At 43.9% G+C, this 22397-nt stretch overlaps 1 protein-coding gene across 1 annotated transcript in view; it reads right to left on the bottom strand.

The window, feature by feature from the left end:
• Positions 1 to 22397, bottom strand: part of CLCN1 (chloride voltage-gated channel 1) — a 51611-nt gene that overhangs the window by 17202 nt on the left and 12012 nt on the right. Inside the window, exons 2-9 of the mRNA XM_061454311.1 lie at positions 14248 to 14401; positions 13671 to 13802; positions 12011 to 12139; positions 11774 to 11907; positions 10797 to 10874; positions 9968 to 10046; positions 3071 to 3196; positions 1545 to 1629 (exon numbers count right to left, since the gene is read on the bottom strand). Of these exons, the coding sequence (XP_061310295.1) occupies positions 1545 to 1629; positions 3071 to 3196; positions 9968 to 10046; positions 10797 to 10874; positions 11774 to 11907; positions 12011 to 12139; positions 13671 to 13802; positions 14248 to 14401 (917 nt within the window). The remainder of the gene's footprint in view (positions 1 to 1544; positions 1630 to 3070; positions 3197 to 9967; positions 10047 to 10796; positions 10875 to 11773; positions 11908 to 12010; positions 12140 to 13670; positions 13803 to 14247; positions 14402 to 22397) is intronic.

Here is a 22397-nt window from a genome sequence, read left to right as displayed (position 1 = left end):
CAGACAAGTCCAAAGGCTGCGCAGCGAACTGAATTTCTTTCTAATACTTTATATTAAAAAATAGATCACTCCATTTCTGCCTATCAATTTGACAATACAATACAATAGAAGTGCTCCTCCTCTATACATATTTATATATATATATTTTGTATATATATGAAAATTAACACCATTGGCTGACAGGGAAGAATATGATCTTACTGCTATTACTGCTTCAGCTGGCTCAGGTTTTTTTGTCCTACCTGAAAGTGAAGAAATATATTGGATAGAAAAAGAGTTCAACTTTGAGACCTAATGTTAAGAGAATTTGGAGCATTTTGAGTTGGCATCAGGGCTCTATCCAAGACAGTCCAGGTCTTTGGCTTTCCTTAAAAACATACCATGTTGGATACCTTGGCATTTGAAAGCATTTCACTGTTGTCATATACTCCTTTCTATGTGCATTACTAAAAAAATAGCTCTGCCAACTATGTTCAAACCACAATGACAAGAAGTTTTGCATTCTAGCAGCTGTAAATCATAAGGATTATCTTTTTCCTTGCCAATCTAAACAGATTGCCCCAAGTTTAGCATGCAAAGTCTATTGAAGAAGAACAAAGTGGATATACATTAATAACCAAACTCCTATATGTTCATAGAGTTTCAACGTCTGGTGCCTTCAAAAAAATCCCACTTGAGTTCATATTCAAGTAAATGAACATGAGGGCAGCCTGCTAAGAGAAGCTGGAAAACCACAAATATATTTCTGATCTTGGATCCAGGTCTTGCAACAGAATGTGTTCACAACACCAGCACAGGTATTTGTTCTCCAGTCCATTCCCCTCACTACCGCTCTGCGGTGATTTCCCTGGAGCCTCTCTCAAACTCTGACTTCTTGGTGACTTTTCCTCACAGCAATTCCAAACTCAGTTTTTCTCAAGTATTTCCCAATTCTCTTCTAATTTTTCTAAAATTCATTCATTTCCCCAAATTTCCTCCACAAAAGAAGCCAACTCAGATATCTCCATAAATAACATAAATCTGACAATCAAATTAATCGCTGTTCTCATTGAATCCTATTATCGTTCAGTCACCCTTGCCACCATGTTGAGTGTTCCAACCTCTCTAGAAAAGGAAAACCATTCTGACCTTGCAAAAGGGAAACTTCCTGGTTAAATCTTCTGTCCTGTTTTTGTCAAGTGAGAAGACCATACTTGTTTGGTCAGTTCATTTTGGGATGCCATCACAACAATTAAAAGGCCATTCAGGAGATCTATAGGCAGAACCTAGACCAAGTCAGACTTACTTTTTTTCTAGAACTTAACTGCTAAAGAAGATGCATGGAAAGGAAATAGCAAACAACTTGACAATACCCACATTTTCTTCCTTACCCTTTGTGCCACATAGGCACCATTTTTGAAGGAGGAATCCCAACAAGCAGAGGCCTTATTTGTGATAATCAAACTGTCTGAAAGAGATGTATGTAACTGTTTTGCAAAAGAGCATCCAACAGGGCTCACATGATAACCTTTATAGGGCAAGGAGCCAGGTTCCTGGGAGCTTACCCTATTACAGCAAATGCTGGCAACTCTTGCAGATCAAAGGGGAAATCCATGCGGAAGTTGGTTCTGAACAGGGCTGTGATGGTATCTGTGAGAGAAATAAAGAGGTAAAGAAGGAAAGGGAATAATGAGGTGAGAAGACAGTGGCATAAAAGCTAAGGGGAGGGACAAAGGAACTAGATATACATGCTCCTGTGTGGTTTCATGACCACAATTATATACAATTTACAGATTGGCAGACGGCACTGATTTTAGTAGTGCCTATTTTTGAGCACTTGCAACCCGAGCACTTTAGGTGGTATAGGTTTATTTTCAGGGAAAGTATATATTTTTTAGATACAATCCCAGAAAATTAAAACTCTTCCCACTATATTCACTGCCTCCAAAAGCTCTCTTTGCCAAGGCAGGCAGTGCTTGTGTATCTGGAGAAGCTGCGTCACTCAGTTGTGATTGCTTTCTAGGGAAAAAACCCTCAGGTACTCTCTGAAATTTTATCTGCAAAATATTTCACTGCTACTAAAAGAAGGGAAGTCTTCGAAATCAAGAGATGTAAAATGTCAGCTAAAACCCATCTTCTCCAGCTCACTTCTCCCGGTAGTGTTGCACTGCTAAAATGACTCAGACGCTGAAACCCATCCTGGAGGCACCTAGTTATGTAGAAACAGTAAATATCTGTACGCCAAGAGGTAAAGTACAAATCACAATCTCATGCAGAGTGGAAAGGCAGCTAAATGAGGATGGGTATAAATCCCACCTTGCCCTGGATGAAGGAAATCCAACCCTGTGGAGTCAAGAGACCTAAGAGCAGTTTTAAGTAAGGGAACTGCCCACACGGAGCTCAGATCAATAAAATACATACAAATGTAATATTAAAATATAAAGAAATGATATGCAAGAAGTTTACAAAGAAAGGGCAGCCTTCTGCAGCAGCTGGAACTCCATTGACACAGTATCTGAAATGCTCCTCTGAACAAGCTTGTCCTGTGCTATTTCTGTCTGTACAAATGTTGCACTCACACTTTCCAGTTACTTGAGAGGGTTATTTTTTCAGTCAGACCCTACCAATCCTGTAGCATGCTAATCATTTCACCACCTCCATTTGCTAGACTATTTGGTTTTGATGCTTCTAGCTGAGAGATGACCAAAGCAGACCCTGGCCTTTCCAGCACATTGCCGCAGCACACATTGTACTATGCATTGCATCCTCTGTGGTGGACTACCTCTATATCTGAAGCCTTGACATTACACTGAGTAGAAGCAAAAATCCCTCCTCAGGGGCTCTCTTTCTTGTGGGGACTCAAATTCAGTCATATTTTAGTCATATCCCCAGCACACTCAGGAATAGGTTGGGTTATACAATCGATAACATAAGATACTTCCCTTTCTCCTTCCTTCTGTAGTGCTGCAAGTCATATGCCATGGCAGAAGTTTCAAACATTATCCAAGGTTGTGGTTTTGAGGAAAATGAAAAATAATACATTAACAGGGCAACTTTTATACAGAGAGAATAGGAATGGCTCTTAGCTTACCTGCATCCTTGTTCCAAACAGCAAGGACTCGGAAAATGAAGGCACTAAAAGTAGCTGCAAAGAAACCTCTCCAATAATTGCGCACAGCAAAGTAGGTGGAAGTGACCTCAATGCTGAAAAGCACCCCTAAAAAGAGTTGGAAAAGGAGCAAAGTTAAAATCAGAAGTGTAATATTAGAAGCATGAGAAAGGCTTCTAAATAGTCTTCTAGAGCAGTGGTCTCCTCACTTCTTTGATCACCCATCCCTACCAGTGTAAGATTTTTGAGCACATACTCCCCAATTTATTTATTTAAAAGTGATATTCATGTACTATTGTACTAACATAGTACGTAAAATATAAAGCACATACAAAAATAGAAATAGAAAAAAAAGGATGAGGTAAAGATGATTTATTTTTTAATTATTTATGGAACAAAAAAAATTTTGTTATCACTACAAATATTATCTTTTAGTTTTGAAAATCTCGGTTTAACACTTCGTGATACAGTGATTCAAAGGTCAGTTTCTATTTTCTGTCTGATACTTTGCCTCGATGGCTGTTGTAGCTGAAAAAGAGATCTCACCAAGTTGAGAAGATAGAAAGAAAAATGGCTGTGCTGGCTTAATCATGGCACTATTTTTTCATTTCCATCCACCAGTTATGCAAAGACTGTTGTTGAGATTTGGGCAGTAAATTTCCATCTTTCCTGATGGCAGCTGTTCTTGCAAACTGATCAGGAGGTGTTAAATTTTTACGTCTTTAACAAATGGGTTCAAAACCCACTGAAACTCTTCATCTGTTTGGCAACAAATTCACAGTTTCTTTTGAAAAGCAGTTACTTTCTCACCCACTGTCAGAACATCACTTTCACCCTGAAGGGATAGAATCATAGAATGGTTCGGGTTGGAAAGGACCTTAAGATCATCCAGTTCCAACCCCCCTGCCATGGGCAGGAACACCTCACACTAAACCATGGCACCCAAGGCTCTGTCCAACCTGGCCTTGAACACTGCCAGGGACAGAGCATTCACCACTTCTCTGGGCAACTTGTGCTAGTTCTACATCCTCACAGTAAAGAACTTCTTCCTTATATCTAACCTGAACTTGCCCTGCTTCAGTTTGAACCCATCACCCCTTGTCCTACCACTACAGTCCCTGATGAAGAGTCCCTCTCCAGCATCCAAGTGCATACACATGAAGCATGTATTTTTTAAATACTACTGACAGAAGCAGCTGTCCTCACAGAAAACAGCAGCAAATTCAGAACATTTGTCTTTTTATAAACAAAAAATGCATAACTGGTCTTTAAATTCAACAACGCTTTTAAAAGCCCATTGCCATAAGACAACCAGCAAATGTCTGTGTGTTACAAAGGATCTTCAGAGTCATTCCCTGTCTCGTTTCCAAGTATTGTAAAGATTGTACTGTTTCAAGGTCTTGTTTTTAGGAAATGAACCACATCAATGACATCCTGTAGCACTTGTGCATATCTAGCTCTGATTTCTTTAATGCAATAGCTTGCCTATGAACAGTGCGGGGTATGAATTTCAGGTGTGGTGCTCTCTATGCAACCTTACTACACAATCCTTTTCTTATGCCAGTCAAAGCAGCTGCTCCACCAGTCATTACACTTGCACAGCTTTTTCATGAAGAGATTTTATCAAAGAAGTAAATTTACTGTTGAGAACAGAGATTCTGTGGTAGATCTTTCTTTAGGGGCTCAGAGAGAATAGTTCTTCATGTATTTTACTATCAAAACAGAATCTAGCAAATACTGTAAGCTCAGACATGTTAGAAACATCCAGCTGCATAGCAAGCCTCTCACACTGTAATGTGTACTGATGCTTCATTCTTCAAACCTTCAGCAATGCTCTTTCTATGTGTCTTCCAACAGCGTTTGCTTTCAATGCTGTTTGCAGTTTAGTTTGCTGCCGTACTGCTGTGCGCTGTTTCAGCCTTTTTTTGACCGTGGCAGGAAGAACAAGCATTGCCGCAGTCGTATGTGGATTTTTGTCTTTTGCTATGAAGCAAAAAACCTCAAAGGAAGCTTCTAAACATTTATCATGAAGTTCAGGGACATTTTGAAAGGTACTGGATGGGATATCACACGGCTTGAGACACCACTGAGAAAACTGTATAGGTTTGCTCTGGATGCTCAGCTTTTAAATGTCTTGCTAATTCTGACGGCTTCATACCATCAGCAGCTAACTTCTCGAAGCACAATACAGACTTACAAGTGCACGCTTACACAGACCTGAGTAGCTGTCTTGTGCCTTGTAGAGTGGCTGATTAAGAGTCTGGAGTAGGCTGTAGAAAGAGAAGTGTCAGCTCGGCCATTTTTTGTCATCTATCTGTGCTCGTAGTATTATGTTCAACCCCCAGTCTCTTCGCCGGGATCATTTTAAGCCACTTGTCCATTTTGTAAGGGTCAGTTTAGTTAATGCTAGGTAATATAATAAATAAATCCACTGAAGTGGACACACACTTATTGCAGTATCATTGCGAATGAGTGAGGGCACCACAGCCAACCCTCTGTGTTGTGAACAACCCTACGCCCGGGACTCTTCATGCGCTGTATGTGACAAGTGGCCATCTGCCATACAGATTGAGGGCACCACGTATACTGCCAATATGTACGCTGAATATCAGTAAAGCTTCATTTCCATTCCTTCCTTCCTTGGGTATGCACATCCCAATTTGGAGACCACTGTTCTAGAGAGCCTTCCCCTCTTGCCTCCAGAAGGCTGGTAATACCATGGAAATAAAGCCATGAGTTCCCCAGAGTTGCTGGGGAAGTTGGTAATGCTAAAATGTAAGCTTCCTTGGTAAAAGTCACTGACAGGTCAAAAACACAGTGAGGGAAAGGGAGAGAGAAGAGAACTAGGCAGGAGAGGATTTAGGTACCTGAGAAAAAGGAAACAGAACAGCCACTTGCCTCCAAGTGGTGTCCCAAAGCAGCAGCCGACCCCCACGGCGCAACCCACGGTCAGGACATCTGTGTAATAATATGGCTGCTACTGGTGAAAGAGACAAAGAGAGACAGACAAACAGAAGAAAGAAGGAAAGCAAGCAGAGAGTGAGTAACAAAGTCAGCAGGTACAGCCTGTGATGCCACCCAGCTGTGTCACCAGCCCAGATTTATAGCTGTATTTATCTGATTTCTCCCTTCTGGATGGCTTGAAAATGTTCAAAAGGCAAGACCTGGCACAAGACAGGCACTCGTCTGGAATACATCTTCAAGACATGTGGAGAAGACAGCATCTCATCCGTCATTGAAACATGCAGATTTCTGTCGCTAGAGGAGAAATGTCTCGTGGAAAGTCCTCCAGAGGGTGCATATTTTGTTCCATCTTTTTTACTTTGGGAGGGAATCTCAGGATGCACATGTGCCAGAGAGAGCCTCAGAAAACCTGCCCTGTGAGTCTATGTGTGCAACGCACGTGCATATCCAGAACCAAATGTGGACAGTGGTCCTGTCACTCCACATAGGTGTGTGGGTAACAGATCACCCAGTAAAGCATCGTGCTGTCCTGATGAAAACAATCATGATACCAAAGGGAAATGGAAAGTATGAAAGGCAGAATCTCTCCTGAGACAGTTCTGGAAGACACAGAGCTGTTGAAAGGTAGAAAGTGCTCTTCCACTCTTTGTGCAGCATTTAGCCCTGAAGTGCCTGAGAATGGTGAAAGATTAGCGTATAGGTTTTATTTTCTTTTACTTGGTCTGAACCCTAGGGGGTATTTAATACACCAGTGTTAAAAGCCTCTGTATTTGGTACTTTCTACCATCATGTCTTCCCAAAGTATCCCGTTAGGTCTCCCATGAGTTTTCAGAACGGGTCGGCCTGTTTTATGGTGGGAATTTGAGTAGCAGGCAACTAATTCCTGTTTCCCTGAGCGGGTGTGTGATACAGCCTCAACCAAAAGGTGTCTCAAGGCTGTCTCTGCACAACCAAGCAAAAAGGGCCTTAGACCATTCCCTAACCCAGAACAATATTTCTTTATTCACAGGTTTGCCCTAGGTAATTTGGGGGCCCTATTAGTGCCCCTGTGACCTTAAAACATATTAATGTCCTGAAAGGGGATGAGGTTCGGATTGAAGTGTCTGGCAGAGTGTGTGTGTGGGGGGGTGTTATAGCCCATGAGCATGGAACGTACATGCAACGTAGCCTGCAGTATAGCAAGAAGTTATTAGACTAGTTTGAAGGTGCAAAGCCTGATGGGACAGTGTTGAAGAACACAACGAGATAGAGCAACCTATAGCAATCACTGAGAACAGCCTGTGGCATATGGCATCTCCCAATGTGAATCATTAAGAAGAACCCAGCTAGGGCTACAAAAGCTATGATAACTTTGTTTGTTCCCATACTGCAATGTTATCATAGACTCACAGCAAGTTTTAGTCTGGAAGGTACCTCTTCTCCAACTGTCTGCTCAGAGCTGGGCTAACAAGGCTAGATCAGGGTGCTCAGGATCAGGGTGCTAGGTGAGCCCTGAGCACCTCCGAGGATGCAGATTCCCCAGCCTCTCTTGATGCATGCCACCCTGAACCACCTTTGGGGCAAGGGGAGAAGTTCTTCCAATGCATAGATAGGAATTCCTTTGCTACAAGTTGTGCCAGTTGTTTCTTGCCCTTTCACCATTCTTTGAGAAGAGTTTGTACCTCTAACGTCTCTTTTAGCTACAGAAGACAGGGATTAGATCACTGTCCCTTTAGCCTTCTCTTTTCTTCTCTAGCCTCTCCTACTGAACTACGTAAGCTTCCTGCAGTCTCTGACTATATTAATGCCAGGTACAGAGAAAGAAACAAGCTGTAGACTGTGCTAGGGAAGGTTTTTGGTTTTGTTTGCATTGAGTGTCTTTTACCATTAAGAGAGACCCTGTTCTCCTGCATACTGCCAGTGGTTCCACCTGAGAGTGGTCTAATCCTTGGTTCTGAACCTGCTTTCTCTCAAGGTTTTTGGCAGACTTTAAAGTTGTATCTTGAAGCCTCAGGCTTCAGCTCAGGCTGTCCTCAACTTGCTATATTGCCCACATACACGCAGCTCTCTGCCTGTCTCTTGCTGAACCTGATTGTCTTCCTGGCACATCTTTTCTCAAGTTAACATCTGCAGAATCTCTAATTTGTAGCTGAAAAACGATGTTCCTCCCCTTTTTTTTTTTTAACAGCACCAGTATAAAGATCATAATTATTGTTAATGCAAGACCATATTGCATTTGTCAGGTAACTCATCCATTTGAAGACTAACAGGAAAGTAGTGCATGGAAGAAATAAAGCCAGCTTAGAAAAAACATCACATTTCATAGAATCATACAATAGTTGGGGTTGGAAAGGACCTTAAGATCATCCAGTTCCACCCCCCCTGCCATGGGCAGGGACACCTCACACTAAACCATGGCACCCAAGGCTCTGTCCAACCTGGCCTTGAGCACCACCAGGGACTGAGTATTCACAACTTCTTTGGGCAACCCATTCCAGTGCCTCACCACCCTAACAGGAAAGAATTTCCTCCTTATATCCAATCTAAACTTCCCCTGTTTAAGTTTTAACCCATCACCCCTTGTCCTGTCACTACAGTCCCTAATGAAGAGTCCCTGCCCAGCATCCTTATAGGCCCCCTTCAGATACTGGAAGCTGCTATGAGGTCTCCATGCAGCCTTCTCTTCTCCAGGCTGAACAGCCCCCACTTTCTCAGCCTGTCTTCATACAGGAGGTGCTCCAGCCCCTGATCATCCTCGTGGCCTCCTCTGGACTTTTAAAAACCTCTTTAAACTTCTTGGCACAATAACCATGGAAAGAGGCTCAGAACAGTGCACTGGGGGAAAGTGAAATGAAGTCACAACAGAGAATGGAAAACATTTTAAGACAAATGATTTATGAATACATTTTCACTGTTTTAGAAAGAATTTACTATGTGCTTCTGGCACATGTTTTGTCTATGGAAATTTCATGAATGAGGAGACTAGTATGAATGTGAGGGGTCAGAGATTCATTTCCACATTTCTCCTCACATCAGGGTCTAAAAGGTGGGAAGCAACAACTGGAGATGTCTCCAACTCCCTGCTTGGAGCTGTGCTAATTTCAAGGCTCTATCAGGTTCTTGTTCAGGTGAGTTCTGGACATCTCCAAGGGGGGGGGGGGGGGGGGGGGGGGCATTCCCTGGACCCTCTGGGCATTTGTGCCAGTGCTGAACCACCCCTGGGGAAAGGGAGTGTATTTGCCTTGTACATAGTCAGCATTTCCCTTGTTCCAAGCTGTGCTCATTGTCTCTTGCACTGTGCCACTCTGAAAAGAGCCTGGATCACTCCTCACTAAAATCCCCCTTTAGGTGGTTGATGACATCAGTTAGTCCATCCCCCTTTATCCTTTTCTCCTTTAGGTTAAGTAAACCCAGCTCCTGCAGCTTCTCTTCATGTACCATTGCTCCAATTTCTCAACCACCTTATTGGCCTTTCACATCTCTTATATGGGGAGCTCAAACCGCTACACACTGCTACGTTCTCCAGTCCACCGATTAAGTACTCATGGAGTAGCTCCCTGTTTGCATTATCACTTCCTGCCATAATTGCTATCATCTCCTGTTCTCAGATATTGGTATTCCCTTATGGGGTTTTTGACTTCTGTTCTTTACTTGGTCCTTACTGATTTTCTGGACAGCCCCTGGCGTTCTCCAGGTTGAACAATGTCCGTGGCAGGTAGGGACTGTACAAGTTGCACCATTAGAAATCAGCACATTAATAGGTGTCACTTTTCCTGTAACCTTCCCTTTCTCTCACTGCCACCAGTTACACGCAGAAAGAAACTCGTGTTGCTAGAGTGGAGAGGTATCTGTGGAGTACCTTTCCTCAGAGCACAAAATCTCACCGCCAGAGGCTAAATGAGTCATACATTAAATGTCATATAGGAAGACACTTGCCTCCAAGAGGAGCCTCGAAGCAACATCCAACTCCAACTGCACAAGCCGCCACCAGGAGGTCGAACTGCCTATGCACATTCTGGAACAGAGAGTGCAGCCAGAGAAGGGCATGCTGGGGTTAGAGGGAGCAAAGCCAGGGGGTTAGGATCCAGAACAATGAAACAAAGCAACAGCCAGCAGCAGACTCAGCCATTGCTATTACCAACAGCAGGCTCTACATTTAGTGCAGTCTTTAGTTCTGTCAGCTGGTCTTCAGCAGCGACATCTGGTCCTGATGACAGGACAGCAGAAAGGATCTACTCAAGGAGAAGAGCATCTCCCATTGTTGTATTACACAGCCAGTTTCTGCTAAGAGTCTATGTAAAGCAGTTTCTACATGTAGCTATATATGTAGTGAATGGATTTTTTTATACAGCTAGTCAATACAGTGATCAGCCTGCAGAGGCTGTTCTGTGACAGCACAAGCCCAGAGACAGTGTCAGTGTCTATAATTAGCAATGCTGTATAAATTTGGCTTAAAGACAAACTGATCTTTGCCTGCAGCTACTTTTTTATACAAAGATGACAGTGCATAAGTATCAGCATCATGAGACTGAAAACTTGTTAAACGCGTATTCCTAACCATCCTCTGTGTAACTGGTAGGTAACACTGGTGGTCTTATTTGACTGTGTATCTGGCTTCTCAATACCATTTTCTTTGGTTTGTATTTTACTGTTTTATAGGGTAGGGTGAACTTCAATCCGTATGTTTCCTTTTTGGTTTGTGGCCTACCAACACTATCCTATGTGTTTTAGGAGTTCAACTTGTATGCAGAAACATGTGCCTTACCTCATACACACCACAGAAGATTGACATGAACTTGCTGAGTACTGCAGCACAGATACTGGCAATATGCACAAAAGGACCCTGGAAGAGAAGAAGAGGAAGAAATCAGAGAGGGTTACCATCTGGTTACTGACAAGCACTTAGCCATTGCAGATCTCAAATTTCTCCTTGGCCATCTCAGCCACTCCTCCAATCATTGGTTTTTATCCCTCTAAAATACTACCTGACTTAATTTCTTTGATGTTTTCTATATCAAGCCTTTCTAACTAGAAGGAAAAATGGCCAACGTAAGACAAGTGTTGCTGGAAAGAGCAGAGCTCTGGAGAAGAATGGCAGCAAAACAAATAAAACATTTATAGAATCTTCTTCCACAGACAACTCGTAGAATCCCAGACTGGTTTGGGTTGGAAAGGACCTTAAAGCTCATCCAGTTCCAGCCCCCTGCCATGGACAGGGACACCTTCCACTAAAGCAGGTTGCTCCAAGCCCATTCTATCCTGGCTTTGAACACTGCCAGGGATGGGGCAACCACAGCTTCTCTGGGCAACCTGTTCCAGTGCCTAACAACTCAGCATGATATCTAATTTAAATCTTCCTTCATTCAGTTTAAAGACATTCTCCCTTGTCCTATCACTACATGCCCTTGCAAAATGTCCCCCTCCAGCCTTCTTGTAGACTCTTTTGCTATTGGAAGGCTGCAATAAGGTCTCTGTGGAGCCTTCTCCTCTCCAGGCTGAACAACTCCAGCTCTCTCAGCCTGTCTCCATAGGAGAGGTTCTCCAGCCCTTTGATCATCTTCATGGCCTCTTCTAGACTTGCTTCAATAGGTCCACATCCCTCTTGTGTTTGGAGCCCCAAAACCGAATGCAGTATTCCAGGTGGGGTCTCATGAGAGAGGTGATGCAGCCCAGGATACAGTTGGCTTTCGTCCCACCTTCCAAATTCTGGCCCCTACTGCACATGAAAACAGCAATATTTACCTCTTTCCCCACAGGCATGCCACTTCCAAGCCCAGCTGTGAGGCCCACAACTTTGGCCACAAAAGCTTTGAGAGTGAGATATTCCTTGAGCACCACTCCCCTCATAATGGTCTTTAGCTCTGGTATCCCAGACCCTGAAAACAACAGGAGAGCAGGGCATGAACAAAATCCCCAGACAAACGGAGTAAGACAAAGGAGACAGACAGAAACAGATCTTGCCATGCCTTCTGCCCTCACCAACAGCCTGTGGAGAGACGAGGTGGCAGAAAATGGCCGCAAACAGAATAAGAACAAGTGGGTATGTGACCCACACCAGATACTGCATAGGAACATTCGGGTGCAGCTCTCTGTACATCCACTTGTAGGCTGTAGGCACACAAAGAAAGAAGTTGTCAGTAACCACAGGTGCTCCAAACAGGTTGGCAGACATCAAAGAATCACACACTGGCTAAACCTGCCCATACTAAATCTCCCTGAGACATTATATCCTAAAGCCCTCATTTTCTAAGACAATCATTGACTCATTTTGAGTAAGAGTTCCCAAATAAAGCAGGCATTCTGCAGGAATGGAGAGAAGTGTCTCTCTATTCCTAGACACTACTAATACCTGTGCCCAAATGTGGCATAGGAAGAGGTTATGTGCAGTTGTATGGATGAATCACTGTACAGGGTCCTTTCATTTGGCAGCCTGTAGGCCTTACGTGGGTCCTGAAGGACAATAAAGTGGTCCACCAATAGCTAGTGCCTTCTCCTCCGTCTCAATCCCATGAAAAATCATTCCTTCATAAAAACTACCTTAAAAGCTCTGATTATGATTTGTCTTTTAGAGCAGCTATGGGGCATTAAGGGAGCTGTGCCAAGTGTTAAAACAGCAGTGGTTCCATTGCTCAGCCAGGAACAACAGCACAAGCTGCTGAGAATCCAAATTGAACTGATGCTCCTGTGCAGTTCATCTCCTTTACCTGAGCTGGCTCCCCACACAGCAGGAGGCTGGGATTTGGCAGAGGGAAAGAAATACCCAAAGGACTCAGCTGCAGGGAGTATAAAGGACAGGGGCTCTCTGACACTATTAGGGCAAGCCAGATGCCTGGCAGATGTGGGAGCTCTAGGTGGAGGAACACTGGGGTGAAGGAGTATTGGAGCCTTGAGAAACTGCAGCGTTCAGTGGACATCAGCAGCCAAGAACACCGAGAGGAAAGGGCTGGAGTGTGTGCGCAGGTCAGGACTGGGGCACTGAGGGTAAGGGCAAAGAAATAGTGCAGTTACCAGGATGTGGGCAATGCGGTGTGTGCATGTGTGCATTGAGATGGTGGAAAAGGGAGCTGAAAGATCTTGTAACTGTTACGGCTGCAGATAGCAATTAGGAGTTCGCTGTGGAAAAAGCCAAAGGAGGGAGCAGTACATGGCCAGGTAGCAGAAAACTGCAGGGCAGTGTATAAATAAATATTGGAAAGAACAATAATGAGGTTAAAAGCAGAAATAGTGTCTGGAGGGCACCTAAGAACCCTTTCCCCTCCCCACTCCTCATGTGCTCAATACCCCTGGGAAGGATGTGGACTATTATAATAGGAAGGACCACAGTGCCACTTCCCTGTGTCCCTACATATTCAAGGGAGCAGGAGGGAAAGGGAGTAAAAATAGTGATTTGTCCTTGACTCCTCATACACATATCCTTTGTTTCTGCCTGCTCGCTTCCAAATTTGCTCCTGCCATCCCTTTAAAGAACCTCTCCCTAGTTAACCTTTTCTCCCCTATGTTGCAAGTACTTCAAGGGGGACTTGCACCATAGGCAGCAAGGGGTGAGGATGGGAACACTGATGTTAAAGGAGGAATAACAATGTCACTGGGCTTTGTAGTCTTGTTTACAGTGCTTTTGCAGCACCTGAATGGGACCCACCCTGTAGGCTCTTCGCACTGGCATAATCCATTCCCCAGCTCACCAACGCCATGACCAGACCCAACAGAATCAAGAAAATCCAGTCCTCTCCAAGCTTCCTGGTAACGTATTTCTGGATGCGTCTAGCACAGTCTGCGGAGGGAAGAGTGAATCAGAAACACTGAGGGCACACAGATGAAACAAGTCTCTCCTATGCCAAGAACTGACTACAATAAGGATTTATTTCGAAGCATCATGGGCTTTGTGTGGAAGAACTGGTACCCATCCTTCTCTTACACAGTCCTGCAAACTCTTATGCAGTTAAAAAGCCCCAAAACCACAGGGAGGAGTGAGGTGTGTGGGGGGAGAGGACAGACATGACACAGAGCAGAACTCAACATCTTTCCAAACAGATCTTGGCTCTTCCTAGGATGAAAGCTCACATGAAAAAGCCTTTTCAATCCACTGGGATTCCTTTTCCTTCCCTCCTTCTTCCCAATCACAATTTTCTTGTCTTTTAGCCTGGCTTAAATTCCATTTCTCTGCCTGGCCTACCCAGTATCTGGACATAGGGTAATGAAAGATGAATTGTCCCTACCTTGACATTTGGAATAGTGCTCTTCTTTGATCTGCACTTGACTATCACGTTTCAGGGGTCTTTCATTGTTCCTTTGGACCTGCTTCTTATTCAGTAGTTTTGCTGCTTCCTTGTCTGCAAAGTCGGTTACCTGGTCTGTGTATTGGCCATAAAGCTAGGAGAGCAGAAAGCAAGAGAGATCAAAAGGAAAAGGTAAGGCAAAAAGCTCCTTCAGAAATCGCATCAAAGATGAAAAGGCAGATCGACTGCATTTCCTTTTTGGGGGTACAAGATACGATCACAGGCTATTAGTTGTTTTCTAACGTCCTGAGAAAGAGCTGGCTGTGGTCTGAACAGACGGAGCAAGGCTTTCTGGGGGTAAAACCGAAGGTCAAAGAGTTCGCATGAGGTCTGCCACCCTCAGGGCTGTCCCATAGATTTCAGCAGCACTGTGAAACATCTCTGAAGGCTTGGAGAGGTATTACACTATCAAACAGGCTGCACGAATGTCCTGCATCTGTTCCTCCTGCTGCCAAGGAATGTTTAACAGGGCACACAGCCACTGCGGAGGAAAAGAAGCAGCATCAGCTCAGAAATATCACAGGGTACTGCACATCTCCTCCCGTTATTTACCCAATTCATCATGCTAACTCCTCACATATATCCAGCTCCTCTGAATTTCCTAGCTGTTTAATGTAGTCTTTGTCTTCAGCTGCTAATCTCGAAACGCACTTGGTTATATGTAATTCAAAACTAGCTACATGCGCTTACCAGTGACATTTCACACATGGATCTGTAGTAAACTTGGCAGTTGTGCTGTCTCGTCAACAAGATCTCAAGGGAGCTTCAAGGATCCTGCCTGTACCCCTGTAAAGAGCAGCTATCCTACCTCACTCCTTCATAGTATAGGTGGGGAAGGTGTGCATTTGAGAGGCAGAGAATAAACCCCTCCTCCTCACATGTCTTTCAGTGAACAAGCTTTGGCTTTACCTGAGTGAGGTCAGGCTACCACCTGATGACAGACACAGGAGAGATATAAAGCTCTACCATGCACTTAGGAGACATTTCTATTTGACAGCTTCGTGTCTCCTCCTTTCAAAGTAACATAGGAGATGTTGCTCCTCTTTCCTTGGGATCAAATAGGTTCAGAGACCCGGTGAAGGATCTACACTGGAAGGCATGTCTGGAAGTTTCTAGTCCAAGCCTTTGCTCACAGCATGCAAACTCCAAAGCCAGATCAGGTTACTCAAAACCTCGCCCAGACAGCTCCTGAACATTTCCAAGGGTGGAAATTCTCCAGCTCCTCTGAGCACCTGTTTCAGTGCTCTAGCAGTTCTTGTTTCCACGTAACAGATATGACTGAAGTAATAAGTAGTTTATTTATTTGCATATATTCTTCAAGAGACACTCGAACCATGTGCTCCCGTCAAAAACCCTACTGTGTGTTCTGTGAAAACAAAACCATCTAGGCTTCATTAAATCATCCTATTCTTAAGGTGGCTTACCTGCTGACTCTTAAACAAAGAGCTCCTATCTGAATGCATTCTTCCATTCACCACTGCACTGGAAGCTGACACAGTTAATGTAATTATTAGCCATATGATTATCAGCATACTCTAGGCAAATTACACAATATGCATACTGTGCAGGGAGGAATGACCATGCTATCACTCTCATAATACAGACAGGGCAGTGAAACATCAGCCTGAAGAACTTTGTATACAAGGTAAGCTGTCAAATATAGAATGCAGTCCTAAATAGTAGACTGCTCCTTCTTTCTCTCTCACTGTGCCTATTTCACCCAGAAATGCCAAGTACTAAGCAGATTTTAGACAAATGCATCTTCACATCACCTCAGCTAATGTGTCACTGTCTTTACATGGTCATCAAATGCAGCTTAATCCAAACTATGAACTCAAGCCTGTGCCAGGTATGATGCTCAAATTAGTCTTGCATCTGCCCAGATGGAACAGCATGACAGTATAAAAGTATGAAAGGTAAAAGTCCTCATACAGTATCCTTATTCACTATCTGGCTGGAAAATGATGCACTCAGGATGCAGGAACAAAGGAGTTAGTTGTTTTGTCAGGCACAAAAATGAAGGTTCTGTCCTGGAGAACGAGTTAGCCTCAATACAACACGCTTCATACACTGCTTTTGCTTCTCCAAGACTCTGGCAGTATTTAAAATGGTAGGAGATTGTGGGACAGAAAGAATCCAGAAACCGAAGGATGACCTTAAAGCAAAATGAGGTTAGGCAAGAAACATCTACTCCGTTAGAAGGCATGTAAACCTAAAAATATAACACAGTAGGACTTAGACTGTTCCTTCTTCTGATGCTCCTTCTCTAACACAAGGAACAGAGCGTTTCTGAGCACCATCAGAACTGGGGAGAACTGCAAAAGGTATCAATTACCACCTCAAAGGCTGTGCCAGGAAAGGTACTATCAAGCCTAGCTTGGCTAAATGCTGAGTGAGACCACGGTACTGGTGCCAAACCAGCTGAAGGGGGGGGGAAGCGGTGGGTGGTGTGTGGAAACAGAAACCATTCAGGGACAAAGTGCAAGCAGGGTGATGTTCCCGTTCAGGGAGGGCTCGTTTCTTAGTGTTTGAGCCGGGTTTGAGAAATAAAAAAAGATGGGAAAGTTTCATTGAGTAACAGAGGAAAAACTGCACAGGATCCCCAGGGAAAAACACGTGTACAGCACCACAACCTCAGCGCTTCCCTGGGAGCTGGTTTCTGAGTGCTCAGCACCTACATAAAACTGCCCTTCTTTCACAGTCCAAAGCCTAAGCGATTCCCCATGCCATTTGGACTCAACAATGTGCTCTCCACAGCAAACTCCAGCCCTGAAATCCCTTCCCACAGCACTGTCAGTGCATGCTTTTAATCTACTGCTTCTGGCCATTGAGGCACCCTAGGGCTCTACTGCTCATCGCTCTCACTCTTTCCTTGTAGCCATCCTGCTGTTCCTGAAATTACCTTCCCAGATATTTTTTTTCCTATGGATCACAAAACCCATATAGCCATGAAGGTCCTGAAGGTGAAACCTTTGTAAGTCAGCTTTTTCAATGTCAGGTAAAAGTCTAGGCTCAACTTCTCAGACACAGAGCCAAAGAGATACCTGTGAGGGGCAGGGGCAAGCAACGAAACAATACTTCTTCCTGAAGAACAGAAGGCAAAGGGGAGATCTGGCTTGGGCCAGAGACCTCCAGAGGCCTCTCCCACCTACATCCTTCTGTGAGCCTGTTATTTGATATTACTGTACTGCCTAATTCCTTGTAATAACACATCCCTCCCACTACGCCCATCTGTGTATTGCTGGATGAGCTCTCTGCCATGAACACCCTTTCTTAAAGCCACGAATAACACAGCTTCTGAATACTTCACCAGCTGTAGCTGCTTCCTCAGGCAGCAAGAACACAACACAAAGTCCTACAGTGCATGATAAAGTATATTTTTGCCAATGCATATTATGTCATCTATCATATATCTATCTTTCATCTTCATTGTAAAAAATTATGTATATATTACTATTATTATACTATTATTAATATTTTATTATCTATTAACCACTATATGTTTTTTGACCAACAGTTCTTTGAAGGTCCCAGGCCAAAGACCAAGATTTCACTGTTCTGGGGCTTGTGTAAACTATACCAAAGCACACAGCCAGTCTAAAATAGCTTCTAACCTACATATAAAACAGAAGGCAACAGCTAGCAGAAGGGCACAACTGAATCAAAATCTCTCTCTGCCAACTCTTTTTACACATGACAGTGGGGAAGGAAATCTTAATGGTTACTCTGCATGGAAATGGATAATAACAAGTGCAACAAATTGTTTTTCATGCTAATGATGCAAGCATGCATGTTTGTACAAGATGGACATTAGAGGGCATATTTATACTTTATCTGTATGTGCATGAATGGCTAGCAAAATATACATATGTACAGCAAGCCTGTTTATGTCAGAGTATGTCTGCATACAAAGTTTCATACATAAACATACATGCACATGTGTACGTGATTGTTTGTATAAAAGTATTTCTAGGGCATATTTTTCATACAGTAAATCTAATTTTCATATCATAAATTCTTTTTTATATAGTAAATTTTCATATAGTAAATCTACAGATAGAGCTGTCTTGACTTTTAGATTGCAAACTGTTTATAAATGTTTATGAATTGCTTGGGGGCACTACTGCCTGAAGATATGCATGGGAATATGCATTTGATGATGTGCCCATTTGTGCATGAGGCTGTCTACCTACAGGCACTGACCAGCATGCCTCTGAAGACAGAGCAAGAAAGGTAGAAAGAGCACAGAGATGGGTTATATTGCCTCACTGTGTCATTTGTGCCTGTTGCAATGTGGCACATGTAATTTCCATTGGGATATTTATCTATTGGAAGAGGTTTTCTTGGTGGCAAACGTGGCTTTTTTCCTATCACTAAATCACAAAAGTCTTCAGGAGATGATTAATGGATCCCCTCCCTCATCTCCCGATTGTTCACCTAAGTATTCATGTAAAGGGCTTTCTATTGACTTAAGGAGAAACATCCACTCTATATGAATATCACATTCATATGTTCTCTTTCACCCTTTGCCTCGATCCTTCATTGCTCTAAAGCCCCCTTAGGTAAGCTTAGTCTGAGCAGAGTGGTAGGAAATAAGACACCAGGACTCTGCTGCAAGACCTTCCCTTTGCAAGAGGCTGTTCCAGAAGAAGAGGTAGAGGAGATACAGAGGATAACAGAACAAGAAGCCATAGGCAGAGTATGTTTTCTGAACCACGGCTTGTATGAACTAGAGCAAGAGTCAGGTCAGGTTTAAGGGTTAAAAAATCCTCACTTAACAGCTCTCCTGAGAATTACCAAAACTATCAAAATACATTCACGGGTCTGTGACCATGAAGTGCTTTTTGGTCAGAGAAAAGTGAGAACAGAGCTCTGCATCACTTTGTCTATACACCTGTGCAGATAGATACCCATCCATATACATCACTGTTCTGCTTGTTTTTACTCCTTTACTGTACTTAATATCACTCTCCATGCAGCTGTGATTTCTCATCTGCATTAACAGACTGCATGATTTTCCCAATCCCAGCTTGTCCACTCTAACTCTTCGTGTCCATGGCAGGTGAAAATGACCCCTGACTCAAAATGCTGACAGCGCTCATCGATGTAGTTACAACCATGGAAGCCAGCAAGCGAAGGGAAGAGGTGGTAGGATTGGGAACGGACCAGCACCGTCCTGGGAACCCCAAGAGCCTACGTCATCCCTGGAAGACCTGTGCTGCCACAAACGTCCCAGTTGTCCAGCCCTACCTGTGGGTAGCTGAGGGAGTTCTCCAGGCAGTGCAGGTCGTCCCCTGTCCCCCTGGCCTCATGTCCTGCCTCCACAGGTATCCCGTAACGGGTGCATTTCTCAAAGCAGACATGGTTGTATTGCGGAGTGCCCCCCACAAAGCTGACTTCGATCTGGGCTCCTGCGTCATGGTCTCTGAGCCTTCCATGCCTCTACTCTTCCTCACGCTCAGTTGTCACAGAGCTGTTGCTCTGAGCCTTACCTAGAACCACCTCATGTTCTGGCCAAGTGCATGGCCTCCACACTTAATTCTGCTCCCTCTCTTCCTTCTTTCTCTCCTCAGACCACCCTGATTTGTCCTCTTGCTGCACTCACTTTCTCTCTGCCCCTCCTCCTCCTTATGCTTCTCTCACTTTCTCCCCTTCCTACCCAAAGGCAGTGATTGCAGGGTTCAACTATATTTATAGCAACCTTCTTCTGCCACATGATCTCAGCAAAAGGCACTAACTCTGCCGGGATTGAATATCAGGTGTGAGCAAGAGGGGAACTCCTGAAGGAGAGGGAAGAGGGGAGCGTGGAGGGGGGTGGAAAGAAGGTGATAAGACAGACCTAGAAGTACAGAGACAGAAAGCAGACAGGAGGAGGCAGAAATGATTGTTCAGGAGATCTCTTCACTCACACTTCCCTATTCTGAGCAAGCCATATTTGCAATGAGAACGAAATTCAGTGGGCTTCCTCATTCTCTCCCCAGATATCAGGTGTCCGAAAGACTGACAATCATAAAGATGCCAGCAACTACGATGAGATAGAACAAGATGGGTGCACGCTCAATGTCCCAACTTTTCCAAGTCCACGATCCACAAGAGAAGCAGCAAGTCCTAATGGAGAAGTCGGGCATCCCTGTAAACTGTTGGGCATTACAGCTTAAACTCAGCCTTTCCATGTGCCCTTATGGGGAATACTTGACACATTTGGAGAATGTTATCAAACTGCTCTGTGCATATTCAGTCATGGGTATATAGAGAAGTGTATTCTTCTTGATGCTCACTTTTCCACAGGCTAAAGCATTCAACAGCTTTTCCTCTCCACTATGGCACGTGTTTCTTGGACAGGCAAAAAAAAGCAATGAGCTCAGCCAACACCAGTGACCTACCAACCAGTGACAGGAATGAAAAGCATGTTCCAAAACATCGTCTAGGGATAGCTCCCAGTACTGTCAGTGTGCTGCCTGTAACTATATGTCTTCTGATGCCTATTAAACTACAGTGAGCTTTGAGTTCAAGATCCTAGAAACTGTGTACAAGAAGACCCTGCATGCCTCAGAATCACTAAATAGCTGCTATTAACTCCTTCTTCCTCCTCTTGTACACTATCACCTCTCTAGAATAATGGTTTCCAAGCTTCTCATGCTGCAGGATAAGAGATTTGGAGGCTGCATGGGGGAGAGGCAGGCAAAACACCCTTCTCTGGCGTCCAGAACAGTAGTCTCGCTACTTCATTTTGCAGACCCCTGTAAAACATTTCACCGGGAGGCTCTCTCAGGATGCATGGTCCTTCAGAACGGGGTACAAAGAAAGGCTCCGAGAGGAGGCCTTGGGTGATATGGTTTAGCATGAGGTGTCCCTGCCCATGGCAGGGGGGTTTGAACTATATTATCTTAAGGTCCTTTCCAACCCTAACTATTCTGTGATTCTATGATTTCCTCCATAAACCACCTCCCTACCTCCTACAATGTTTCTGCTAACAATATCTATATGGCTATCCATTAGCAATAATATCTATATGAATATTGCTACTCTGTCCAATACACACGTGGTGGCAGGCCAGGCAAGCCCTGAGTAGTTACAAAAGCAGTATCAGAGCTGCCTCACCAGCAGTCACTTTGCTGTCAATAAGCAATGTTTCCTGGAGGAAGACTGTGGCACAGCAGTAGGAGAAAACTTGTAATGAACCACCTTAAAGAAGAGTTTCTAAGTGGCTGTGTCTAGGAAATGAGAAAACAGCATTCTGATACCCTCTTAGGTTTCCCTCCTAAAGGGTTTTATTCCCTCATAAAGGTTCCCAATTTATTGAGATGCTTTTGGAAGACCAGTGTCATTATGGCTTACATAGATATCATGCATAGCATATACAATACAGCGTAGAAAATACATAAAAATACATAGAATATAAGTGTACATCATGTACAGGAAACCTAAAAACCAACCACAGTAAGCCCCAGCAAACATCAAAGCTGTAACACAGAACCACATCTCCAGTTATGTTTACTGGAGGTGAACACTCATGATCACAGCTACTGGAGAAAACTAATGGGAACCTTTAGCCAAAGGTGCACTCTTCTAGCTCTTGTTTATCCAGAGGCAGAAGAACAGCACATCACAAACTGCTTCAGTTTCAAGAAGAACCCCCTACTGCCAGCTAATCAAACTCCACTGTTTTGTATGATACTGGTGTGGAATTCCCATGGAAAATAATGAGAAGATGACCCTGAAAGTTTGGGGTTTTTCCAAGAACTGGCCCCTCTCAGCCTCCAAACTGGCCCCAGCCTCACTCACCTCATCAATGAAAGCATGAAGGGCACAAGGCCAATGTTCACCACATGGCTCTAGATGCTACTCAAAACCAGCAGCCTTTACTATCCTCATGAGGAAGACAGCCCATAAAACCCCTGCACCTTCAGCTGTACTTTCCACAACATAATACACCTCATCCAGTGCACCACACGGTAGACTGATAACTATACAGGTGAAACAGTGGCACATGCATACACTCCAAGGACCTAGCTCAAAGGACATCTGCAGCTAAGGACCATGGGGGAGAGCACTTCTCATCAAACAATCTCTATACCTCTGATCTCTCT

This window comes from Pezoporus flaviventris, unplaced genomic scaffold, assembly GCF_033815535.1.
Source record: "Pezoporus flaviventris isolate CSIRO_AGI_PZ_B2104156 unplaced genomic scaffold, CSIRO_AGI_Pfla_v1 ptg000015l, whole genome shotgun sequence".
In the NCBI taxonomy this organism is placed as follows: Eukaryota; Metazoa; Chordata; class Aves; order Psittaciformes; family Psittacidae; genus Pezoporus; species Pezoporus flaviventris.
This window is presented reverse-complemented; position numbering and strand designations above follow the sequence as displayed.